General features: G+C 48.1%; 1 protein-coding gene across 1 annotated transcript in view; it reads left to right on the forward strand.

Annotated features, from left to right (window-relative positions):
* SCRN1 (secernin 1) overlaps window positions 1–26,178 on the forward strand; it is a 135,262-nt gene that overhangs the window by 24,150 nt on the left and 84,934 nt on the right. The window contains exon 3 of the mRNA XM_063921960.1: window positions 22,366–22,547. Coding sequence (XP_063778030.1) covers window positions 22,366–22,547 — 182 coding nt within the window. The remainder of the gene's footprint in view (window positions 1–22,365; window positions 22,548–26,178) is intronic.

The following is a 26,178-nucleotide window of genomic DNA, read 5'->3' on the forward strand; positions in this document are numbered from 1 at the left end:
GCGGGGAGTGTAGGGCCCTTAGGGGCCATCCATAGCCTCGCAATGCTCACCTTCGCCATTGCACATATGTTGCGAGCATATAGGCCCTCTGGACCAGACACAAAGTCAGAGCTACCCATTCCCAGGATGCAAAATTGCGGAGTAAGCATGGCCTCGTCCACCCCTGTGTTCCCCAGAATCGATCCGACCCCGCCCAGAAAGCCCGCAGCACCGGACAATCCCAAATGAGGTGCCAAAAAGTACCTGCAGTCATCCCACACTTAGGGCAGTCACCCACACGACCCGTCCCGAATTTGGCCAGTCTGGCCGGGGTCATATATATTCTATGCAAAAGGAAGTATTGTATCTGTTGATACCTGATGGATTTGGTAACCGTGCACGGAGTTTCCAAAGCAAGGGCCCAGTTCTCTTCATCTATGGGGCCCAGATCCTGCTCCCATTTGACACGGAGACGTGTCAAAGGATCTATATGGAGTTTGGCGAGTAGATAACCATAAGCATGGGAAATCATCTTAACTCGACCCAGCATACTTACAAAGGTCTTAATGGGAAATGGTATAATTTTAGGGGGGGAATTGGCGAATTGGGACTGCAAGGCATGTCTGAGCTGGAGGTATCTAAAAAAATAGGAGTTAGGCAAATTAAACTCATCTTTTAGTTGTTGGAAGGATTTGAGCGTATTATCCGTATAAAGGTGATTTATGGAAATCACTGATTTAGGGGCCCAAACTTCCCTCCCCTCGAGCGCATACAGTTCAGGGAGCCATTTAGAATACCAGAGGGGGGTGTCCGGGTCCAATCCATCAAATTTCAAAAGAATTTTTAGTGCCTGCCACACCTTCATGGCTTGGTATATAAGAGGAGGGAGGAACCGGGCCAAGCTCCCACTCAGCAACACCTGCAGGGGGGATAAGTCGGGGAAGTAGCATTGGACAAATACCCAGTGTAGAGAAGTGACGCCAGTATCCTGTACCCATGCACTAATATGAGACAGCTGAGCGGCATAGTAGTACATCTGAAAGTTTGGCAAGGCCAGACCTCCGTCGCTGCGCAGCCTGGTGAGAGTGTTCAGTTGTATTCTAGGACGTTTGCTAGCCCATATTAAAGAAGACAGGACACTATTCAATTTTCTAAAGAAGGATGGATGAATATATACAGGGGATTGCAGAACCACATATAGAATCTTAGGTAGTATTATCATTTTTACGAGGCTGACCCTGCCAGATACAGTCAATGGAAGCTTACACCAAGTCTTGGATTTACGAGTAATTTGTTGCATGATCGGATCAAGGTTCAAAGGTGTAAAGTCAGAGGGGTCATTGGTTACCTGAATCCCAAGATATTTTCTCTGACGTCCTAGTGGATGCTGGGACTCCGTCAGGACCATGGGGAATAGCGGCTCCGCAGGAGACAGGGCACAAAATTTAAAAGTTTGACCACTAGGTGGTGTGTACTGGCTCCTCCCCCTATGACCCTCCTCCAAGCCTCAGTTAGGTTTTTGTGCCCGTCCGAGCAGGGTGCAATCTAGGTGGCTCTCCTAAAGAGCTGCTTAGAAACAGACCCAGACACTGACACTGAATCCAGTGTCGACGGTGAAGAAACAAACGTATTTTCCAGTAGGGCCACACGTTATATGATCACGGCAATGAAGGAGGCTTTGCATATCTCTGATACTGCAAGTACCACAAAAAGGGGTATTATGTGGGGTGTGAAAAAACTACCGATAGTTTTTCCTGAATCAGAGGAACTGAATGAAGTGTGTGATGAAGCGTGGGTTACCCCAGATAGAAAACTGCTAATTTCAAAGAAGTTATTGGCATTATACCCTTTCCCGCCAGAGGTTAGGGCGCGCTGGGAAACACCTCCTAGGGTGGATAAGGCGCTCACACGCTTATCAAAGCAAGTGGCGTTACCGTCTCCTGATACGGCCGCCCTCAAGGATCCAGCTGATAGGAGGCTGGAGAATACATTAAAAAGTATATACACACATACGGGTGTTATACTGAGACCAGCAATCGCCTCAGCCTGGATGTGCAGTGCTGGCGTGGCTTGGTCGGAGTCACTGTCTGAAAATATTGATACCCTGGATAGGGACAGTATTTTACTGACTATAGAGCAGTTAAAGGATGCATTTCTTTATATGCGAGATGCACAGAGAGATATTTGCACTCTGGCATCAAGAGTAAGTGCGATGTCCATATCTGCCAGAAGAAGTTTATGGACGCGCCAGTGGTCAGGTGATGCGGATTCCAAACGACATATGGAAGTATTGCCGTATAAGGGGGAGGAATTATTTGGGGTCGGTCTATCGGATCTGGTGGCCACGGCAACGGCTGGAAAATCCACCTTTTTACCCCAGGTCACCTCCCAGCAGAAAAAGCCGCAGGCTTTTCAGCCGCAGTCCTTTCGTTCCTATAAGAACAAACGAGCAAAAGGACATTCCTATTTGCCCCGAGGCAAAGGAAAGGGTAAGAGACTGCAACAAGCAGCTCCTTCCCAGGAGCAGAAGCCCTCCCCGGCTTCTACAAAGGCGTCAGCATGACGCTGGGACCTTACAAGCAGACTCAGGGGCGGTGGGGGGTCGCCTCAAACATTTCAGCGCACAGTGGGCTCACTCGCAGGTGGACCCCTGGATCCTGCAGGTAGTATCTCAGGGTTACAGGTTGGAATTCGAGAAGTCCCCTCCTCGCCGTTTCCTAAAGTCTGCTTTGCCAACGTCTCCCTCCGACAGGGCGACGGTATTGGAGGCCATTCACAAGCTGTATTCTCAGCAGGTGATAGTCAAGGTACCCCTCCTACAACAGGGACAGGGGTATTACTCCACGCTATTTGTGGTACCGAAGCCGGACGGCTCGGTAAGACCGATTCTAAATCTAAAATCTCTGAACCTGTACATACAAAAATTCAAGTTCAAGATGGAGTCACTCAGAGCAGTGATAGCGAATCTGGAAGAAGGGGATTTTATGGTGTCCTTGGACATCAAGGATGCTAACCTTCATGTTCCAATTTGTCCTTCACACCAAGGGTACCTCAGGTTCGTGGTCCAAAACTGTCATTATCAGTTTCAGACGCTGCCGTTTGGATTGTCCACGGCACCCCGGGTCTTTACCAAGGTAATGGCCGAAATGATGATCCTTCTTCGAAGAGAAGGCGTCTTAATTATCCCTTACTTGGACGATCTCCTGATAAGGGCAAGATCCAGAGAACAGCTGGAGGTCGGAGTAGCACTAACCCAAGTAGTGCTCCAACAACACGGGTGGATTCTGAATTTTCCAAAATCCCAACTGATCCCGACGACACGTCTGTTGTTCCTAGGGATGATTCTGGACACTGTTCAGAAAAAGGTATTTCTTCCGGAGGAGAAAGCCAGGGAGTTATCCGATCTAGTCAGGAACCTCCTAAAACCAGGAAAAGTATCTGTGCATCAATGCACAAGAGTCCTGGGAAAAATGGTAGCTTCTTACGAAGCGATTCCATTCGGCAGATTCCATGCACGAACTTTTCAGTGGGATCTGCTGGACAAATGGTCCGGATCGCATCTGCAGATGCATCAGCGGATAAAATTGTCCACAAGGACAAGAGTGTCTCTGCTATGGTGGTTGCAGAGTGCTCATCTGTTAGAGGGCCGCAGATTCGGCATACAGAACTGGGTCCTAGTGACCACGGATGCCAGCCTGAGAGGCTGGGGAGCGGTCACACAGGGAAGAAACTTCCAGGGCGTGTGGTCAAGCCTGGAGACGTCTCTTCACATAAATATACAGGAGCTAAGAGCAATCTACAATGCTCTAAGCCTGGCAAAACCTCTGCTTCAGGGTCAGCCGGTGTTGATTCAGTCGGACAACATCACGGCAGTCGCCCACGTAAACAGACAGGGCGGCACAAGAAGCAGGAGGGCAATGGCAGAAGCTGCAAGGATTCTCCGCTGGGCAGAAAATCATGTGTTAGCACTGTCAGCTGTGTTCATCCCGGGAGTGGACAACTGGGAAGCAGACTTCCTCAGCAGACACGATCTGCACCCGGGAGAGTGGGGACTTCATCCAGAAGTCTTCCACATGATTGTGATCCATTGGGAAAGACCAATGGTGGACATGATGGCGTCCCGCCTCAACAAAAAACTGGACAGGTATTGCGCCAGGTCAAGAGACCCTCAGGCAATAGCTGTAGACGCTCTGGTAACACCATGGGTGTACCAGTCAGTGTATGTGTTTCCTCCTCTGCCTCTCATTCCAAAAGTACTGAGAATTATACGGCAAAGGGGAGTAAGAACGATACTCGTGGCTCCGGATTGGCCAAGAAGAACTTGGTACCCGGAACTTCAGGAGATGCTCACGGAAGATCCGTGGCCTCTACCTCTAAGACGGGACCTGCTTCAGCAGGGACCGTGTCTATTCCAAGACTTACCGCGGCTGCGTTTGACGGCATGGCGGTTGAACGCCGAATCCTAAGGGAAAAAGGCATTCCGGAAGAGGTCATCCCTACCCTGGTAAAAGCCAGGAAGGAGGTGACTGCACAACATTATCACCGCATTTGGAGAAAATATGTTGCGTGGTGTGAGGCCAGGAAGGCCCCGACGGAGGAATTTCAACTGGGTCGATTCCTACATTTCCTGCAAACAGGATTGTCTATGGGCCTCAAATTAGGGTCCATTAAGGTTCAAATTTCGGCCCTGTCGATTTTCTTCCAGAAAGAATTGGCTTCAGTTCCTGAAGTCCAGACTTTTGTAAAAGGAGTACTACATATACAGCCCCCGGTTGTGCCCCCAGTGGCACCGTGGGATCTTAATGTAGTTTTGGATTTTCTCAAATCCCATTGGTTTGAGCCACTCAAATCGGTGGATTTGAAATATCTTACATGGAAAGTAACCATGCTACTGGCCCTGGCTTCAGCCAGGAGAGTGTCAGAATTGGCGGCTTTATCGTATAAAAGCCCATATCTGATTTTCCATTCGGACAGGGCAGAACTGCGGACGCGTCCTCACTTTCTGCCTAAGGTGGTTTCAGCGTTTCACCTGAACCAGCCTATTGTGGTGCCTGTGGCTACTAGCGATTTGGAGGATTCCAAGTTGCTGGACGTTGTCAGAGCATTGAAAATATATATTTCAAGGACGGCTGGAGTCAGAAAATCTGACTCGCTGTTTATACTGTATGCACCCAACAAGCTGGGTGCTCCTGCTTCTAAGCAGACGATTGCTCGTTGGATTTGTAGCACAATTCAACTTGCACATTCTGTGGCAGGCCTGCCACAGCCTAAATCTGTCAAGGCCCATTCCACAAGGAAGGTGGGCTCATCTTGGGCGGCTGCCCGAGGGGTCTCGGCATTACAACTCTGCCGAGCAGCTACGTGGTCAGGGGAGAACACGTTTGTAAAATTCTACAAATTTGATACCCTGGCTAAGGAGGACCTGGAGTTCTCTCATTCGGTGCTGCAGAGTCATCCGCACTCTCCCGCCCGTTTGGGAGCTTTGGTATAATCCCCATGGTCCTGACGGAGTCCCAGCATCCACTAGGACGTCAGAGAAAATAAGATTTTACTTACCGATAAATCTATTTCTCGTAGTCCGTAGTGGATGCTGGGCGCCCATCCCAAGTGCGGATTGTCTGCAATACTTGTACATAGTTATTGTTACAAAAAAATCGGGTTGTTATTGTTGTGAGCCGTCTGTTCAGAGGCTCCTACGTTTGTCATACTGTTAACTGGGTTCAGATCACAAGTTGTACGGTGTGATTGATGTGGCTGGTATGAGTCTTACCCGGGATTCAAAATCCTTCCTTATTGTGTACGCTCGTCCGGGCACAGTATCCTAACTGAGGCTTGGAGGAGGGTCATAGGGGGAGGAGCCAGTACACACCACCTAGTGGTCAATCTTTTAAATTTTGTGCCCTGTCTCCTGCGGAGCCGCTATTCCCCATGGTCCTGACGGAGTCCCAGCATCCACTACGGACTACGAGAAATAGATTTATCGGTAAGTAAAATCTTATTTAAATTTCGCCGTCCAACATAGCGGTAGGGAGATTTTAGGAGCAGCAGGGGGGGGGGGGGGCAATCACAGGCATAATAGAGGACTTAGACCAGTTAATATGAAGGCCTGAATATACACCGAACTCCTCAATCAATTGCAACACTGTAGGCATAGACCTGGTGTAATCCTGCAGAAACAACAGCATGTCGTCAGCGTAAAGGGCAATCCTATCCTCACGAGGGCCGGTATGAATGCCCACCACGCCTGGGTGGGACCTTATTAGACAGGCCAAGGGTTCGATGGCCAGGGCAAACAAGGTTGGGGACAGAGGACATCCCTGCCTGGTCCCGCGAAACAGGCGGAACGAGGGAGAGATATAGCCATTCACTGAGATCCTGGCAGTCGGGTGCTGATAAAGCAATTTAATCCATTTTATAAAATTAGGCCCGAAACCCATAGCTGTCATGACCTCCCATAGATAGGACCACTCGATACTGTCAAATGCCTTGGCGGCATCCAGTGAGACCACTACCGAGTCAGAGGGGAAGTCATATGGGATTTGTAAAATGGTATATAATCTACGTAGGTTAATAGAAGTGGACATCCCTGGCATAAAGCCGGTCTGGTCGGAGTGGATAATGGAAGTAATTACGGTGTTGAGTCGAACTGCTAAAATCTTTGCCAGGATCTTAGCGTCAGTGGGAATCAATGATATCGGTCTATAGGATTCTGGGGATCTAGGGTCTTTTCCGGGCTTCGGGATCACTATAATAATCGCCTCCGCTATAGAGGGGGGAAGTTGATCATTAACAAAAATATCAGAATACAGGGCGTGAAGCCTAGGACCGAAGAAATCAATGTGGGTCTTGTATACCTCTGAGGGGATGCCGTCATAGCCCGGTGCCTTGCCGCTGGGAGACAAGCCAATAGCCGCCGTTACCTCTTCCAGAGTTAAGGGTGCCTCCAGCATCTCAGAGGCCTCCGGGGGGAGTGTGGGTAGGGGAATATTACTTAAATAAGCGGAGAGGTCTGATGTCGAGTCTACCAGTTGTGAACTGTAGACCTCAGCATAGTAGGAGCGGAATAGCTGCGCAATTTCCGGCGTGGTGTTCACAAGGGCGCCATCGCTACCGGTCATCTGAGCAATTGTAGAACCTGGGCGGTCACTGTGCACCAATCGAGCCAACAGGCCTCCTGGCCTATCGCCCTGCATGTAAATATTAGTAGCCTGAAATAGAAGCGAGCGCGAGTTTTTATCAGACAGATGAGCCACCCATGCCGACTGGGCCGCCAGCCAGCGTACCTTCAGCGCAGGGGTGCCATCCACCAAGTATCTAGATTCCAAATCCCTGGCGTCACTCTCAAGGGCTCGCTCTCTCTCCCTGCAGGACATTTTGAGGGCAGAAATACGTCTAATATACGTTCCCCTTAGGAATGCCTTAAATGAATCCCAAACCACTGTTCCGGGGGCCGAGCCTACATTGTCAGTAAAGTATCCCTCCCACTGAGTCACCTGGTCAGAGCAGTCACCTATTTGCAGCAGCCAGGAAGGATGCAGTTTCCAATAAGATTGACCCCTCTGGCTCACCATAGCGAGAGTCAACACCATAGGGGAGTGATCAGATATACCCCGGGCCTCGTATTGGACGTCAACCACCCTAGGGAGAAGAACGGGGGAGAGTAGGGTCAGATCGATCCTGGAGAACGAACCATGCGTGCCAGAGAAGCATGAAAACTGTCTAGTCGTAGGGTGCCGAGCTCTCCACACATCCACCCACTGCAAATTATTCAGAAAATCAGCAAATTTAGTAGGACTAGAGCGGACCCCAGCAGCCTGCGGAGAGCGCCATCTGTCTAAAGCTAAATTCATGACATTGTTAAAGTCACCCAAGCAGATTACCGGGGTGTCCGGAGAGGAGGCTATGAATGAAGCGGCCTGCTGTAGTACATCGTACGAGAATGGGGGGGGGATATAAACCGCCAGTATGTAGTAGGGTTGGGAACTTAGTCTACATTCAAGGAACACAAATCGACCCTATTTGTCAGTCTTGACCGATACCAGCTCAAATTGGACCGATTTCTTTATCAGGATTGACACACCCCTGGAGGAAGAGGAGTGAGAAGCGTGATAGGCCCAGCCCACCCAGGGTCTTCTAAGTGACAGTAACCTATTCCCCTCCAAGTGAGTCTCGCAGAGACATGCAACATCCGGGCCATATTTCCGAAGTGTAGTTAATACTAAGGAACGCTTTATCTTATTATTTTAACCTCGAACATTCCATGTCAGAAATTTCAAATTAGCCATAGATCTGGTAATATTCTATGTAGTAACCTAAAGATACAGTCCAGCGAATATTCCTGGAAATTGTTAGTGAGGGTAATAACAGTGCTATACTACTCAATCCCTGATTCTTAATCGACAGTATCCAATGCATCAGACATACTTCCCACATCAAAATGAATGTACTCCAAAACAAATTTAAGCATGAGAAAAATAACAAACTATAGAAAGAAAAAAACTTGTGTAAGGCACAGCAACAAGCTGTTCGCTGAACTCTCCCCCCCTCCCCGTATACCACCCCTAACTTCGGCATACTTAAATCCCAAACTATCGTTTCTATCTCTCAAGGGCTAAATACTAAACAAAACCCTTAACCAAAGTCAAGCGATCAAGAGAAAGAAAAGAAAAGTCCTGAGCCACCAACGCCAAGGGGGGGCTCCCTGGACAATGGGTAGATGCCTCTGGTGGTCCCAACCGATCATTAGACAGTGCAGGGCCTCAATCCGGGGCCATCTGGCGCGCTCCCGGAGCATATCTGTCCAGCCATTGGGCCGCCTCTCTAGGGGAATTGAAGAATTTGGTTTCCCCGTCCGCTACCACCCGGAGTCGGGAGGGGAATAGCATAGAGTAGGAGACGTTCAGGTCTCTGAGGCGCCTCTTGATAGGCATAAACTGGACTCAATCCTTCTGGACTTCCGCGGCAAAATCAGGAAAAGCAGACACGGTAACCCCGTTTCTGGTAAGGGGGCCTTTTGTGCGTCCCAACCGGAGGACCGAGTCACGGTCCTTATAATGCAGAAATTTGGCGATGAAGGTGCGCGGAGGGGCGCCAGGAGGTAGAGGACGAGATGGTATCCGGTGTGCACGCTCCACCGTAAACTGTGCCGTGAAGGATTCAGCGCCGTACAGTTCCTTAAGCCATGACTCCAGGAAGACCTCAGGCTGGGAGCCCTCCTCCTTCTCCGGCAGGCCCACAAATCGCACATTATTTCTACGCAGCCGACCCTCCATGTCTAGTAATTTGGATTGAAGGGATGTTACTTGCTGGGTTACCGTGGAAATAGATTGTTTCATAGGACCGCACATATCCTCCAGATTCGAGACACGGGTTTCTGCCTCTCCCACTCTCTCTCGTATGCGCTGGACGTCCTGCCGAAGCAGTGAGAGATCACACTGCACTTTCTCCATCTTATCTGAAAGACGCTGTTCCGATCCAGCTATTGCCTCCAGCACTTGTTGAAGAGATGGAGCTGCGGGTGTGTTAGGGGATTCAGCAGCTGTTGCAGATGGGGAGTAGGAGTGGGACGGAGAGGCCCCCTGCGAAGCGGCCTGCGAGGCCCGTTGGTTTAGTGGGTTAGGTTGTCTGGCAAATTTCTCCAGCTTCGCCGCAGCCGTGCGCTGGCCGTCCCGAACCATGACGGACTATAGGTAGTAACAGACACTCCGGTATAATCTCAGGTCAAAAGCGTAGAAGGAGACTTCAGCAATGAGTGAATTTTAGGGTTGTAATAAGCAGAAACACATCCGAAGCTGGTCTCCAAAGTAGTAGGCAAATGTAAAAGAAAGTACTGGCAGCGTCCCAGAATATAGGTGAGAGCAGGAGCGATGCAGTTATTTAGTATGTAAAATAAGACAGCAACTGAAGTCAAAGTGTAATTTGATCCCAGGAGGTAGAAGTCACTCACCAGTTACATATCAGTCAGCCTTTAAGTGAGAGTGTTCCCTCTATGACTGGAAGCAGCAGTCCAGAGCAGTGGGGCCGGGAATCTCCAAAATTGAGGCCGGGGATCCGGAGGAGGTATAGGCCGCAAATCCGGAAGTATGTCTCCTCGGCCGTACAGACCCCGGGGAGAGCGGGGAAATCGCCTGCCGGTGCCCTGCAGCGTAGGGAAGAAACGCAGGGTATTCAGGCACACCAAAGGGGCCAGGATATTACAGGAGGATGTTTAATCCAGGGAGCTCCCGGGATCTGCTTCCTACTCCTGTGCTGCCGTGGCCACGCCCCCAGTTCTTATAGAAGATTTAATAAATCTTCATCTCTTAAAAATTAGGTCTAACAAGGGATATTTCCTCAGAATACGGGGGAGATTCAATTCATTTTTAGTGAAGACAAAACGATCTGTTATCATACATAGTAACATAGTTAATGAGGTTGAAAAGAAGCAAAATGCCCATCGGGTTCAACCTGTATTCTGTATTAAGATGAGTTAATTATAATTTTCCTGATGAAATAATGTTTTATGTCTAGTTAACATTAACAACTGTAAATCATGTTCCTCCCCAGATTATCAATGTCAATATTTTAAATGCTATAACCTTAGATATTTTTTTCAGTCAGAAATTTATCCAATCCGTTTTTAAATGCATATACAAAGTCCGCCATTACCACCTTCTCTGGTAGGGAATTCCAAATTCTTATTGCCCTAACAGTGAAGAACCCTTTCCTACGTTGCATATGGAATTTTCTCTCCTCTAGCCTCAGCAATTTTAGCCTCGATCCTCTCCTCTAGCCTCAGCCTCATGATTTGTTTTGCCTGATGGTGTTGTCTGGCAAATCAATTCCACCCTGTTTTTTATTTAGATGAAAAAATGTACCTGTTTCCGTGTGAAAGCACTTCCCAGATCCATGGCCCTCATTCCGAGTTGTTCGCTCGGTAAAAATCTTCGCATCGCAGCGATTTTCCGCTTAATGCGCATGCGCAATGTCCGCACTGCGACTGCGCCAAGTAAATTTGCTATGCAGTTAGGAATTTTACTCACGGCTTTTTCATCGGTCTGGCGATCGTAATGTGATTGACAGGAAATGGGTGTTACTGGGCGGAAACAGGCCGTTTTATGGGCGTGTGGGAAAAAACGCTACCGTTTCCGGAAAAAACGCAGGAGTGGCCGGAGAAACGGAGGAGTGTCTGGGCGAACGCTGGGAGTGTTTGTGACGTCAAACCAGGAACGACAAGCACTGAACTGATCGCAGATGCCGAGTAAGTCTGAAGCTACTCAGAAACTGCTACGAGGTGTGTAATCGCAATATTGCGAATACATCGTTCGCAATTTTAAGATGCTAAGATTCACTCCCAGTAGGCGGCGGCTTAGCGTGAGCAACTCTGCTAAAATCGCCTTGCGAGCGAACAACTCGGAATGACCTCCCATGTTTTTTCACGAATGCTGCTGTGAAAAAAACTGCACTTATCACGGATTTTGTATCTCCTGCCTCCGAGCAGGTGAAACAGAATCCCTGATAATGCCGGCTATATTGGGGACATATTCCCTCAGGCCATTACATAAATTAAGGCAGACCTATTCGAATGGAAAAAAAATATCATGAAAATATCATATCCCTCATAATAATATCATGAGAGATAATATCAAATTAAAATAATCTTGTTCCCTAAACACCTTTACCTCTTTCACACTTGTTGGTGTGGGTGTTTTATTCCACATTGTCCTAAGGGTTTGTAGGACTAGTACGGAGGGGTAAGCTTCCAATAATGAACTTCTCAACTCTTTGACAGCCAACCACCAATAGGAGTAGGGGTTAGACATTATTACTTGGCCTCTAATTTGCGTTAAGTGGTTGCATGAGATGGTCCGACTTAGAAACATCACTCAGTAGAGTGACCTAAATGATGCCTTTGACATGTACTACCCACAAAAGTAGCTCAACAATACTGTCCTCACTTGAGAATAGATGCTCGGGAGATGCATCAAGCCTTGGAATGAGATAAAGAGGAGAACTTCTCTGCGTTATCTCTCTCCAAGGCTTGATACATCTCCCCTCCAGTTATTAATATATGATGCCAGATTTGAGACTTTTGTGGACCTTATTCTAAGTTCACCGCTTATCCATCTCCACTCATTTTCATTTGGAATAACCATGATTTGCCCCCTGAGTGACCAGTGATATGCCTTCTTCCATGGCAAAGCAAGGGCCGTAAGATGGCAATACAGTAGGGGGGACATTTACTAAGCAATGATAAGAGCAGAGAAGTGAGCCAGTGGAGAAGTGCCCATGGCAACCAATCAGCACTGAAGTAACATCTATAATTTGCATACTATTATAAAGCATACTATTATAAAATTATACAGAGCTGCTGATTGGTTGATGGGACAACTTCTCAACTGGCTCACTTCTCCGCTCTTATCACTGCTTAGCAAATGTCTAAGTGTCTTAGAAGAAGACTCGTGCCTCTTTAAACATTTCATTATGGAGATAAGAGCTCCCATAGGTGAGACCATTTGAATTTCTCCAACTAAAACACTTCATTAACTCAGTCCCAAAGAAGAAAGTCACTGCTAAGATTGTTTCAGACAACTAAAGCAATGATATCCACCCTCTGCAATATATTACAAATGGTCAAACAATATTACTATCTTTAAACACTAACTTAAGGCCCATATAGACGGGCCGATGCGGGAGAGATGTGTGCTGAGCGAACCGCTCAGCACACATCTCTCCAGCCGCTCAGCACAGCATGCGGGGGGAGACGGGTGGGCCGCTCATTTCACCCAACGGGTGAAGTGAGCGACCCGCTAGATTGGCCTGCACGGCAGGCCAATCTAGCACCAGCGATAGCGATGCGCGGGGCTGCGCATCGCTATCGCTGTTCGGGCTACACACCGAGCAATCTTGCTGAAAATCTAAGCAATCTAGTCAGATTGCTTAGATTATCGCTCCGTGTGTACCCCCCTTTAGCTTGGAGACGGATCCCTTCCACGCTTATCAGGTATCACTATATGTCGGATCATACAGTATATGCCAACATTATCCTGTACCACCAGTGTATGTGCTTATTATATGCAATTGAAAATATGCAGTATTATACATGTGCTAATCTCTATACTGGCATAACTGTTTTTTTCCTATGTGAAAATTAAAATAAAGACATTATGGTTTTTATTTTTGTTTTCTTCTTCAGAAAGATTCTAAAGGCTACTTTAGCTGATTTACCAGCACTGATACACAACACATTTATGAGAACTAGAGCACAGGCAAACTGTGATGTTGCCAATAGCAACCAGATGTTTGCTTTTATTTTCCAGTTTTCACTACCGACGGCTATAATTGGAATCATTGATATGGGCAACACTCGTTTTTCAGGGCTCTAGTTTTCATCAATCTTCCCAAATGGATTTGACCTAGAATTGTTGCCTAGTTGCTTAATCAAGTTGTTTTAGCAATTCTGGTCCACCAATTATTGTGATAACATATTTTCTATACGGGTCATCTGACAAATGCTTGCAGACGTAATTACTGTCCCTGTTGCCGTACATAAATAAGTGAATTCTATGAAACATACTGTAAGACGAGCCCAGGGAGGACAGAAACCTCCCGTGGAGCAGAAGGGCTATATATTATATTGTATATGGTTTTTTTAGATTTTGTAATCAGTGAATGTTCCCTGGGTTGAAAAATTTACTGTGTAGGCTGCAGCTTTGTTCTTTGCTTTGTTGATTTAAAGGTAACCATTAATTGCATGATGTGCAGAAATAAACATAAATAAAGACTTTTATGGTGTCAATTATTTCAGCAAAGCGTTTCCGAGAAGATATTGTTACTTTGAGAATTATCGCACATATAACAAGTAAAAATACATATTTCTCTAACGTCCTAGTGGATGCTGGGGACTCCGTAAGGACCATGGGGAATAGACGGGCTCCGCAGGAGACAGGGCACTTTAAGAAAGAATTTGGATACTGGTGTGCTCTGGCTCCTCCCTCTATGTCCCTCCTCCAGACCTCAGTTTGAATCTGTGCCCGGACGAGCTGGGTGCTACTTAGTGAGCTCTCCTGAGCTTGCTAAAAAGAAAGTATTTTGTTAGGTTTTTTTATTTTCAGAGAGATCTGCTGGCAACAGATTCTCTGCTACGTGGGACTGAGGGGACAGAAGCAGCCCTACTCACTGAAGATAGGTCCTGCTTCTTAGGCTACTGGACACCATTAGCTCCAGAGGGATCGTACACAGGATCGCACCCTTGGTCGTCCGATCCCGGAGCCGCGCCGCCGTCCCCCTCGCAGAGCCGGAAGACAGAAGCCGGTGACAGAAGCAAGAAGACTTCGAAATCGGCGGCAGAAGACTCCAGTCTTCATATGAGGTAGCGCACAGCACTGCAGCTGTGCGCCATTGCTCCCACACTAAACCCACATACTCCGGTCACTGTAGGGTACAGGGCGCAGGGGGGGGGCGCCCTGGGCAGCAATTAGAGACCTCTTGGCAAAAGTGGGCATATATACAGTTGGGCACTGTATATATGCATGGGCCCCCGCCATATTTTTACACAAAAACGCGGGACAGAAGCCCGCCGCTGAGGGGGCGGGGCTTCTTCCTCAGCACTCACCAGCGCCATTTTCTCTCCACAGCTCCGCTGAGAGGAAGCTCCCCAGGCTCTCCCCTGCAGAATCACGGTAGAAGAGGGTAAAAAGAGAGGGGGGGCACATAAATTTGGCGCAAAAACAGTATATACAGCAGCTACTGGGTTAACACTAAGTTACTGTGTGATTCATGGGACATTTAGCGCTGGGGTGTGTGCTGGCATATTCTCTCTCTGTCTCTCCAAAGGGCCTTGTGGGGGAACTGTCTTCAAATAGAGCATCCCCTGTGTGTGTGGTGTGTCGGTACGTTTGTGTTGGCATGTTTGACGAGGAAGGCTATGTGGAAACAGAGCGGGAACAAATGAATGTGGGGTCGCCGCCGACGGCGCCGACACCCGATTGGATGGATATGTGGAAGGTTTTAAATGATAATGTTACTTCCTTGCATAAAAGGTTGGATAAAGCTGAAGCCTTGGGACAGACGGGGTCTCAGCCCATGCCTGATCCTATGTCGCAGAGGCCGTCAGGGTCTCAGAAGCGCCCACTATCCCAAATTGTTGACACAGATATCGACACGGATTCTGACTCCAGTGTCGATGGCGATGATGCAAAGTTACAGCCTAAGGGGTATATGCAATAGCGGGCGAATTGGCAAAATAGGCGAATTCCGGGCCGTTTTCGCCTCCAAAAATCAATTCGCCTATGCAGTGCAGTCATTTTTCGCAAAAAAACGGCCCGTCAAAATTCGCCTTTTCTCAATTCGCCTTTTTCCGAATTCGCCTTTTCTGCAATGGTACAGATGCTGCAATTCGCCTCCAGCATATTCAATTCAAGTTTGGAAATTCGCCTGCAGTGCTTTTAGACAGCAAATTCGCGATTTTCACTCCGCCACACTTTGGAGGGTGAAAACAAATAAAAAAATTTTAAACATGTTTTTTTTTGTGTTTTTTTTTTTAGGAATAGCAGATCTATTTATATTAGAAGGGATTAGGTTTTTTTTTTTTTTTTGGGGGAGGCACAAATATTATTTATATATTTTTTAAAATAATATTTTTATTGTTTTATTTTTTTTATTGCTGGAACGGTAAAATCCGGGAAAAAAATGGCGTGGGGTCCCCCCTCCAAAGCATAACCAGCCTCGGGCTCATTGAGCTGGTCCTGGTTCTAAAAATGCGGGGAAAAAATTGACAGGGGATCCCCCGTATTTTTAAAACCAGCACCGGGCTCTGCGCCTGGTGCTGGTGCCAAAAATACGGGGGACAAAACGAGTAGGGGTCCCCCGTATTTTTAACACCAGCATCGGGCTCCACTAGCTGGACAGATAATGCCACAGCCGGGGGTCACTTTTATACAGTGCCCTGCGGCCGTGGCATCAAATATCCAACTAGTCACCCCTGGCCGGGGTACCCTGGGGGAATGGGGACCCCTTCAATCAAGGGGTCCCCCCCCCCCAGCCACCCAAGGGCCAGGGGTGAAGCCCGAGGCTGTCCCCCCCCATCCAATGGGCTGCGGATGGGGGGGCTGATAGCCTTTGTGTTCAAAAAAAAAGATATTGTTTTTTCCATTAGTACTACAAGTCCCAGCAAGCCTCCCCTGCAAGCTGGTACTTGGAGAACCACAAGTACCAGCATGCGGGAGAAAAACGGGCCCGCTGGTACCTGTAGTTCTAATGGAAAAAAAATACCCAAATAAAAACAGGACACAGACACCGTCGACAGTAAAACTTTATTACACACTGCCGACACACACATACTTACCTATGTTCACACGCCGACATCGGTCCTCTTCTCCATGTAGAATCCCGGGGTACCTGAAAATAAAAGATCAATTATACTCACCTCAACAGGCTCCAGAGATAAATCCACGGACTTGGCAAAAAAAGAAAGCGCATTTACCCGCACCAAAAACGGACTGAAAGGTGTCCCATGCTGACACATGGGACACCTATCCACGATTAAGATCTGTCAGTGACAGTTGTCACTGACAGGTCTCTAAGCCAATCAGGAAGCGCAACTTCGTTGCGCTAACCTGATTGGCTGATCGCTGTGACAGCGCATCGCACAGCTCCCTCCATTATATTCAATGGTGGGAACTTAGCGGCTAGCGGTGAGGTCACCCGCCGGTCAGCGGTGACCGGCGGGTGACCCCACCGCTAGCCGCTAAGTTCCCACCATTGAATATAATGGAGGGAGCTGTGCGATGCGCTGTCACAGCGATCAGCCAATCAGGTTAGCGCAACGAAGTTGCGCTTCCTGATTGGCTTAGAGACCTGTCAGTGACAACTGTCACTGACAGATCTTAATCGTGGATAGGTGTCCCATGTGTCAGCATGGGACACCTTTCAGTCCGTTTTTGGTGCGGGTAAATGCGCTTTCTTTTTTTGCCAAGTCCGTGGATTTATCTCTGGAGCCTGTTGAGGTGAGTATAATTGATCTTTTCTTTTCAGGTATCCGTGGATTCTACATGGAGAAGAGGACCGATGTCGGCGTGTGAACATAGGTAAGTATGTGTGTGTCGACGTATGAAATAAAGTTTTACTGTCGACGGTGTGTGTGTCCTGTTTTTATTTGGGTATTTTTTTCCCAGTAGTACTACAGGTACCAGCGGGCCCGTTTTTCTCCCGCATGCTGGTACTTGTGGTTCTCCAAGTACCAGCTTGCAGGGGAGGCTTGCTGGGACTTGTAGTACTAATGGAAAAAACAATATCTTTTTTTTTGAACACAAAGGCTATCAGCCCCCCCATCCGCAGCCCATTGGATGGGGGGGGACAGCCTCGGGCTTCACCCCTGGCCCTTGGGTGGCTGGGGGGGGGGGACCCCTTGATTGAAGGGGTCCCCATTCCCCCAGGGTACCCCGGCCAGGGGTGACTAGTTGGATATTTGATGCCACGGCCGCAGGGCACTGTATAAAAGTGACCCCCGGCTGTGGCATTATCTGTCCAGCTAGTGGAGCCCGATGCTGGTGTTAAAAATACGGGGGACCCCTACTCGTTTTGTCCCCCGTATTTTTGGCACCAGCATCAGGCGCAGAGCCCGGTGCTGGTTTTAAAAATACGGGGGATCCCTGCCCGATTTTTCCCCTGCATTTTTAGAACCAGGACCAGCTCGATGAGCCCGAGGCTGGTTATGCTTTGGAGGGGGGACCCCACGCCATTTTTTTTTTCGGGTTTTTCCCCGTTTTTTCCCGTTTTTTAAAATCGCGGTAAAATCCGCAAAATCGGCCGATTTTCGCCCGCGACTCTGGCGAATCCGTTTTTCATTGCATATGGTGATTTCCGGAAGCCACCTTCCGGAATTCACCTGGCGAATTTGGTCGAATTGAAAAAACGGCGATAATTGCCGCGATTTCGCCCGCTATTGCATATACCCCAAAAATGGCTAAAGCCATCCGTTACATGATTATAGCAATGAAAGATGTGTTGCACATCACAGAGGAAACCCCAGTCCCTGACAAGAGGGTTTATATGTATGGGAAAAAAAAGGCAAGAGGTGACCTTTCCCCCTTCACATGAGTTAAATGAGTTATGTGAAAAGGCTTGGGAATCTCCAGATAGAAAACTGCAGATTTCCAAACGGATGCTTATGGCGTATCCTTTCCCGCCACCGGACAGGTTACGCTGGGAATCCTTCCCTAGGGTGGACAAAGCTCTCACACGCTTATCCAAGAGGGTAGCCCTGCCGTCACAGGATACGGCCACCCTAAAAGATGCTGCGGATAGAAAGCAGGAGGGTATCCTGAAGTCCATTTATACACATTCAGGTACCTTACTAAGGCCGGCGATTGCGTCGGCCTGGATGTGTAGTGCTGTAGCAGCATGGACAGATACCTTATCTGAGGAACTTGATACCTTGGACAAGGATACTATATTACTAACCCTGGGGCATATAAAAGACGCTGTCCTATATATGAGAGATGCTCAAAGAGACATTAGCCTACTGGGCTCTAGAATAAATGCAATGTCGATTTCTGCCAGAAGGGTCCTGTGGACTCGGCAATGGACAGGTGATGCCGACTCAAAAAGGCACATGGAGGTTTTACCTTACAAGGGTGAGGAATTGTTTGGGGGCGGTCTCTCTGACCTGGTCTCCACAGCTACGGCTGGAAAGTCAAATTTTTTGCCATATGTTCCCTCACAACCTAAGAAAGCACCGTATTACCAAATGCAGTCCTTTCGATCACAAAAAGGCAAAGTCCGAGGTGCGTCCTTTCTTGCCAGAGGCTGGGGTAGAGGAAAGAAGCTGCACAATACAGCTAGTTCCCAGGAACAGAAGTCCTCCCCGGCTTCCACTAAATCCACCGCATGACGCTGGGGCTCCACAGGCGGAGCTAGGCCCAGTGGGGGCGCGTCTCCGAAATTTCAGCCACAAGTGGGTTCACTCCCAGGTGGATCCCTGGGCTATAGAGATTGTGTCTCAGGGATACAAGCTGGAATTCGAAGAGATGCCCCCTCACCGTTACCTCAAATCGGCCCTGCCAGCCTCCCCCTTAGAGAGGGAGATAGTGTTAGCTGCGATTCACAAATTGTATCTTCAGCAGGTGGTGGTAAAGGTTCCCCTCCTTCAACAGGGAAGGGGTTACTATTCGACCTTGTTTGTGGTACCGAAACCGGACAGTTCGGTCAGACCCATATTGAATTTAAAATCCCTGAACATATACCTGAAAAGGTTCAAGTTCAAGATGGAATCGCTCAGAGCGGTCATCACAAGCCTGGAGGAGGGGGATTTTATGGTGTCTCTGGACATAAAGGATGCTTACCTTCATGTCCCCATTTATCCACCTCATCAGGCGTACCTCAGATTTGTGGTACAGGATTGTCATTACCAATTCCAGATGTTGCCGTTTGGTCTCTCCACGGCACCGAGAATATTTACCAAGGTAATGGCGGAAATTATGGTGCTCCTGCAAGGAGTCACAATTATCCCATACTTGGACGATCTCCTCATAAAGGCGAGGTCCAGAGAGCAGTTGCTGATCAGCGTGGCACGCTCTCGGGAAGTGTTACAACAGCACTGCTGGATTCTGAATATTCCAAAGTCGCAGTTGATTCCTACGACTCGTCTGCCCTTCCTGGGCATGATTCTGGACACAGGCCAGAAGAGGGTTTATCTCCCGATGGAGAAGGCTCAGGAGCTCATGACACTGGTCAGAGACCTATTAAAACCAAAACAGGTGTCGGTGCATCACTGCACTCGAGTCCTGGGAAAGATGGTGGCATCATACGAGGCCATTCCCTTCGGAAGGTTCCATGCAAGGACTTTTCAATGGGATCTGTTGGACAAGTGGTCCGGATCACATCTACAAATGCTTCGGCTGATCACCCTATCCTCCAGGGCCAGGGTGTCTCTCCTGTGGTGGTTGCAGAGTGCTCACCTTCTCGAGGGCCGCAGATTCGGCATTCAGGACTGGGTCCTGGTGACCACGGACGCAAGCCTCCGAGGGTGGGGAGCAGTCACACAGGGAAGAAATTTCCAAGGTCTGTGGTCAAGTCAGGAGACTTGCCTTCACATCAACATCCTGGAACTAAGGGCAATATACAACGCCCTACGTCAAGCGGAGACCCTGCTTCGCAACCGACCGGTGCTGATTCAGTCAGACAACATCACCGCAGTGGCTCATGTAAACCGCCAAGGCGGCACAAGGAGCAGGGTGGCGATGGCGGAAGCCACCAGAATTCTTCGCTGGGTGGAGAAACACGTAAGCGCACTGTCAGCAGTGTTCATTCCGGGAGTGGACAACTGGGAAGCAGACTTTCTCAGCAGGCACGACCTCCACCCGGGAGAGTGGGGACTTCATCAAGAAGTCTTCACGCAGATTGCAAGTCGGTGGGAACTGCCACAAATAGACATGATGGCATCCCGCCTCAACAAAAAGCTACAGAGGTATTGCGCCAGGTCAAGAGACCCTCAGGCGATAGCTGTAGACGCACTAGTGACACCGTGGGTGTTCCATTCGGTCTATGTATTTCCTCCTCTTCCTCTCATACCCAAGGTGCTGAGAATCATAAGAAGAAGAAGAGGAGTGAGAACAATACTCATTGTTCCGGATTGGCCAAGAAGGACTTGGTATCCAGAGCTGCAAGAAATGATCACAGAGGACCCATGGCCTCTGCCTCTAAGACAGGACTTGTTGCAACAGGGGCCCTGTCTGTTCCAAGACTTACCGCGGCTGCGTTTGACGGCATGGCGGTTGAACGCCGGATCCTAGCAGAAAAAGGCATTCCGGATGAGGTTATTCCTACGCTGATAAAGACTAGGAAGGACGTGACGGCTAAACATTATCACCGTATATGGCGAAAATATGTTGCTTGGTGTGAGGCCAGGAATGCCCCTACGGAGGAATTCCAGCTGGGCCGTTTCCTTCACTTCCTACAGTCGGGAGTGACTTTGGGCCTAAAATTGGGTTCAATTAAGGTCCAGATTTCGGCCCTATCCATTTTCTTTCAAAAAGAACTGGCTTCTCTTCCTGAAGTTCAGACGTTTGTAAAGGGAGTGCTGCATATTCAGCCCCCTTTTGTGCCTCCAGTGGCACCTTGGGATCTTAACGTGGTGTTGAGTTTCCTGAAGTCACACTGGTTTGAGCCACTTAAAACCGTGGAGTTAAAATTTCTCACGTGGAAGGTGGTCATGCTATTAGCCTTGGCTTCAGCTAGGCGTGTGTCAGAATTAGCGGCTTTGTCACATAAAAGCCCTTATCTGGTTTTCCATATGGACAGGGCGGAATTGCGGACCCGTCCGCAATTTCTGCCAAAAGTGGTGTCATCTTTTCATATGAACCAACCTATTGTGGTGCCTGTGGCTACTCGTGACTTGGAGGATTCCGAGTTACTAGATGTGGTCAGGGCTTTGAAGGTTTATGTAGCCAGAACGGCTAGAGTCAGGAAAACTGAGTCACTGTTTATCCTGTATGCACCCAACAAGCTGGGTGCTCCTGCTTCAAAGCAATCTATTGCTCGCTGGATCTGTAACACGATTCAGCAGGCTCATTCTGCGGCTGGATTGCCGCTGTCAAAATCAGTAAAAGCCCATTCCACAAGGAAGGTGGGCTCTTCTTGGGCGGCTGCCCGAGGGGTCTCGGCATTACGGCTTTGCTGAGCAGCTACTTGGTCGGGTTCAAACACGTTTGCTAAGTTCTACAAGTTTGATACCCTGGCTGAGGAAAACCTTGTGTTTGCTCATTCGGTGCTGCAGAGTCATCCGCACTCTCCCGCCCGTTTGGGAGCTTTGGTATAATCCCCATGGTCCTTACGGAGTCCCCAGCATCCACTAGGACGTTAGAGAAAATAGGATTTTACTTACCGGTAAATCTATTTCTCGTAGTCCGTAGTGGATGCTGGGCGCCCGTCCCAAGTGCGGACTTTTTCTGCAATGCTTGTATATAGTTATTGCTTACATAAGGGTTATGTTATAGTTGCATCAGGGTTGATCTGATGCTCTATTGTTGTTCATACTGTTAACTGGGTAAGTTTATCACAAGTTATACGGTGTGATTGGTGTGGCTGGTATGAGTCTTGCCCTGGATTCCAAAATCCTTTCCTTGTACTGTCAGCTCTTCCGGGCACAGTTTCTTTAACTGGGGTCTGGAGGAGGGACATAGAGGGAGGAGCCAGAGCACACCAGTATCCAAATTCTTTCTTAAAGTGCCCTGTCTCCTGCGGAGCCCGTCTATTCCCCATGGTCCTTACGGAGTCCCCAGCATCCACTACGGACTGCGAGAAATAGATTTACCGATAAGTAAAATCCTATTTTTTGAGGTTTTCCAGTGCACCTACATTGCAATTGACCAATAAGAAGTAAAAATAAATATTTTTGTGGTTTTCCAGTGCACCTACCTTGCAATTGACCAAGTGGGCAAGACTCATTCTGTAATACTTAGTAAGCCAGCCTGGATGTGGGGAGCTGAGATGGGAGCCAACGAATGTGGAGTCTGCATTGGTAATGTGGCTGTTATTACAAGAGAGGCTGCTGATGACACCAAGTTACTACTAGGGATGGATCTTGTCCGGTGAGTACTCTATTGGAAGGTTTGAACACGCCTCAGTATATAGATGGAGCCTTCCTCATTGTTGCAGTTTCTTCCCCTAAACGGGGTATTTGTTGCGCCTTAGCTATAGCTCAGGTTGTTGAGGTGTTGCACAGAGAGGCTCGTTGAGGTGCGACAACATACACAGCATGCAATACACATCTTCACCACTGGGTGGTTAGTCTCCACTAATCCAGTACTGTAATGCGATAGCGGCAGATGGATATACAGTACAGTAATAGTACTGTAATAGTATACTCTTAGCAAGCTCTGGCAAATGGCCAGTGACAACTGTAATGTTATACACACAGTCCAACGGTCAGACGAAGAGAGTCAATCAGGAACTTGAAGGGTATAGCGTACTGTAAATAAAGGGACGCTGTAGAAAATATTCATTTTCTGTCGGGACCAACAAAAATAATTCAGTAAATCAATAAATAAAAATAATGTATACAGACGTAAACTTACGCGTTAAAGCAATGGTCCATTGCTCAGTGTCATGAAGATAACACTCTTCTAATTTGAAAAGTCACACTTGTATATTTGTGTGCATGTTTGAGACTGTTCTAAAATAAGACAGGACTTGTTTTGGCAAAATTTGAAAAAAACTGGATGCTAATCTTTACACAGATATACAATACAAGTGTGTCCTTTACAGGAACTGAACCCTATCTCACGGGCATGGCAACCATCAGTGATACCACTATGCCAAGCTGTATAGAACTCTGAGCTGTGCTTTTCTTTGTGTGCATTGGAGATGCTGAGCGAATCTACAGATGTGTCCTCTTACAGCCTTGCTGCAGTCACTCTAAACAGCCCTTGAAGTCACACCATGCCGTGGCGGGACTCGGTAGCGCCGATCGTCTAAGATGCAAAGTAATGTAATAGGAAGCACAAGCAGCTTAATTTGCTGATTAAAATGATATGCAGCATGCCTATATTCTGTGGGTGACTGCGACTGTATTTGCATACAAAATGCTCTGCTACAGTGTATTCCTGGAAAACACTATAACGTATCATTTTGGATGCAGATAGAGCTGCTATTACACACAAAATTGTGAAGTGCATGGTAACCATCGGTGATACCACTAGGCCTACATAGCCACAGAGATGTACAGTAAAGTAGTTCTTGTGCTATAGTGTATTTCAATGGAGACCTCACTCACGTGCAATGGTGATTCTTACACTATAGTATTTTATTGGACACCTCACACATGCTCAATGGTGATTTTCAAAAGCCACATCTGGTGGATGATCGATGGTATTACACTCACTGGTAACGCCATACAGAGCTGGCAACAAAAATCTTGGGGCCTGGTACAGCGATTTCTCTGAGACTTTGAATAGTGATGCTTGTATTCAGAAGATCACAACAAGGATAGCCGACGTTTCGGGGTTATCAACCTCTTTGTCAAGGTGTATGATGTATAAAACAATCCAAAAGTGACTTGCCTATATACAGAAGTCCGCCAGTGAGAAAGGACAGGACGCGCTCCCACCGCATCCCCTGGGGGAGGCGCTGCAGCGTGACGTCAGCGCGCTTACAGTAAAACGTTGCTAGACAACATTGCTATACGCTTGACGGAAGAATCTGTGTAGGAAAAATATAAACTGAAGAGTGCGCTCTAGTGAACCGCAGGCAAACAAAGAGCCCATAAAGAAAAAGAACAGAACTAGTGTACTGCTGTACTTACAGATAGGCATAGAGACCGATGAATATGCAGAGGAATAAGAGAACGCTGTACTGCATGCACCAATAGGCATAATGAAAGACACAATTGCAAATACCCATAATGCGATTGGAAAATGTATGGTAACAATGATGTTCATATAAAAAAAACAACTATTAATTTCATCCATTGGGTTAGGAATGAGCTAGATAGTAGATACTAAGAGTAATGGTAGCCAGGAGTGCCTAAAAACACCCATGACCGTCTGTAGGTGTGGCAGCCTCTTAATCTGGTAAAACCATAGAGAAAGAAAACACCATACACATATATGGAAAAAAAGAGAGCAATAAAGTTGGTTAGCCAAAAACGCTCCATGTAGTTCTTTCAGTAAGACCAGTAGGCTGTGTCGTATTTAAATTATAAATCCATTGTGCTTCGCGGCGGAGAAATTGGCCTGCTCTATCACCGCCTCATGGAGATTTTGGGATATGGTCAATGATGATATGCTTAAGATCTGCGAGACAGTGTTTGGTTTCAGAAAAGTGCCTGGCCACCAGTTGATCTGAAGGTGCGCCAGAAAGGGCCGCTTTGATGGCTGACCGGTGCAGTGCCATTCTCTCGCGTAGGGTTCTGGTCGTCTTACCAATATAGCAAAGTCTGCAAGGACACTGGATTAGGTAGATGATAAAGGAAGAGGTGTAAGTCACAATATGCTTTATAGAGATGCTTTTTGGAGAAAGTGGCAATTTGAAATAGGAGCCTGTGATCATATGGCTGCAAGTGGTGCAGCCAAGGCACTTATAGCACCCCATTTCTCTGACGTCCTAGTGGATGCTGGGACTCCGTCAGGACCATGGGGATTAGCGGCTCCGCAGGAGACAGGGCACAAAAATAAAAGCTTTAGGACTAGGTGGTGTGCACTGGCTCCTCCCCCTATGACCCTCCTCCAAGCCTCAGTTAGGTTTTTGTGCCCGTCCGAGCAGGGTGCAATCTAGGTGGCTCTCCTAAAGAGCTGCTTAGAAAAAGTTATTAGGTTTTTTATTTTCAGTGAGTCCTGCTGGCAACAGGCTCACTGCAACGAGGGACTTAGGGGAGAAGAAGTGAACTCACCTGCGTGCAGGATGGATTGGCTCCTTAGGCTACTGGACACCATTAGCTCCAGAGGGATCGAACACAGGCCCAGCCATGGAGTCCGGTCCCGGAGCCGCGCCGCCGAACCCTTGCAGATGCCGAAAAGTGAAGAGGTCCAGAAACCGGCGGCAGAAGACTTTTCAGTCTTCATGAGGTAGCGCACAGCACTGCAGCTGTGCGCCATTGTTGTCAGCACACTTCACACCAGCGGTCACTGAGGGTGCAGGGCGCTGGGGGGGGGGGGCGCCCTGGGCAGCAATGATAATACCTTGTTCTGGCTAAAAATACATCACATATAGCCCCTGGGGCTATATGGATGTATTTAACCCCTGCCAGGTCTCACAAACACCGGGAGAAGAGCCCGCCGAAATAGGGGGCGGGGCCTATCTCCTCAGCACACAGCGCCATTTTCCTGCACAGCTCCGCTGCGAGGAAGACTCCCAGGACTCTCCCCTGCACTGCACTACAGAAACAGGGTAAAAAAACAGAGAGGGGGGGCACTTTTTTGGCGATATTGTTATATTAAGCTGCTATAAAGGAAACAACACTTCTGTAGGGTTGTTCCTATATATTTATAGCGCTTGGGTGTGTGCTGGCAAACTCTCCCTCTGTCTCCCCAAAGGGCTAGTGGGGTCCTGTCTTCGATAAGAGCATTCCCTGTGTGTCTGCTGTGTGTCGGTACGTGTGTGTCGACATGTATGAGGACGATGTTGGTGTGGAGGCGGAGCAATTGCCGGTAATGGTGATGTCACCCCCTAGGGAGTCGACACCGGAATGGATGGCTTTGTTTATGGAATTACGTGATAATGTCA

Source organism: Pseudophryne corroboree, chromosome 5 (assembly GCF_028390025.1).
Source record: "Pseudophryne corroboree isolate aPseCor3 chromosome 5, aPseCor3.hap2, whole genome shotgun sequence".
NCBI lineage: Eukaryota > Metazoa > Chordata > Amphibia > Anura > Myobatrachidae > Pseudophryne > Pseudophryne corroboree.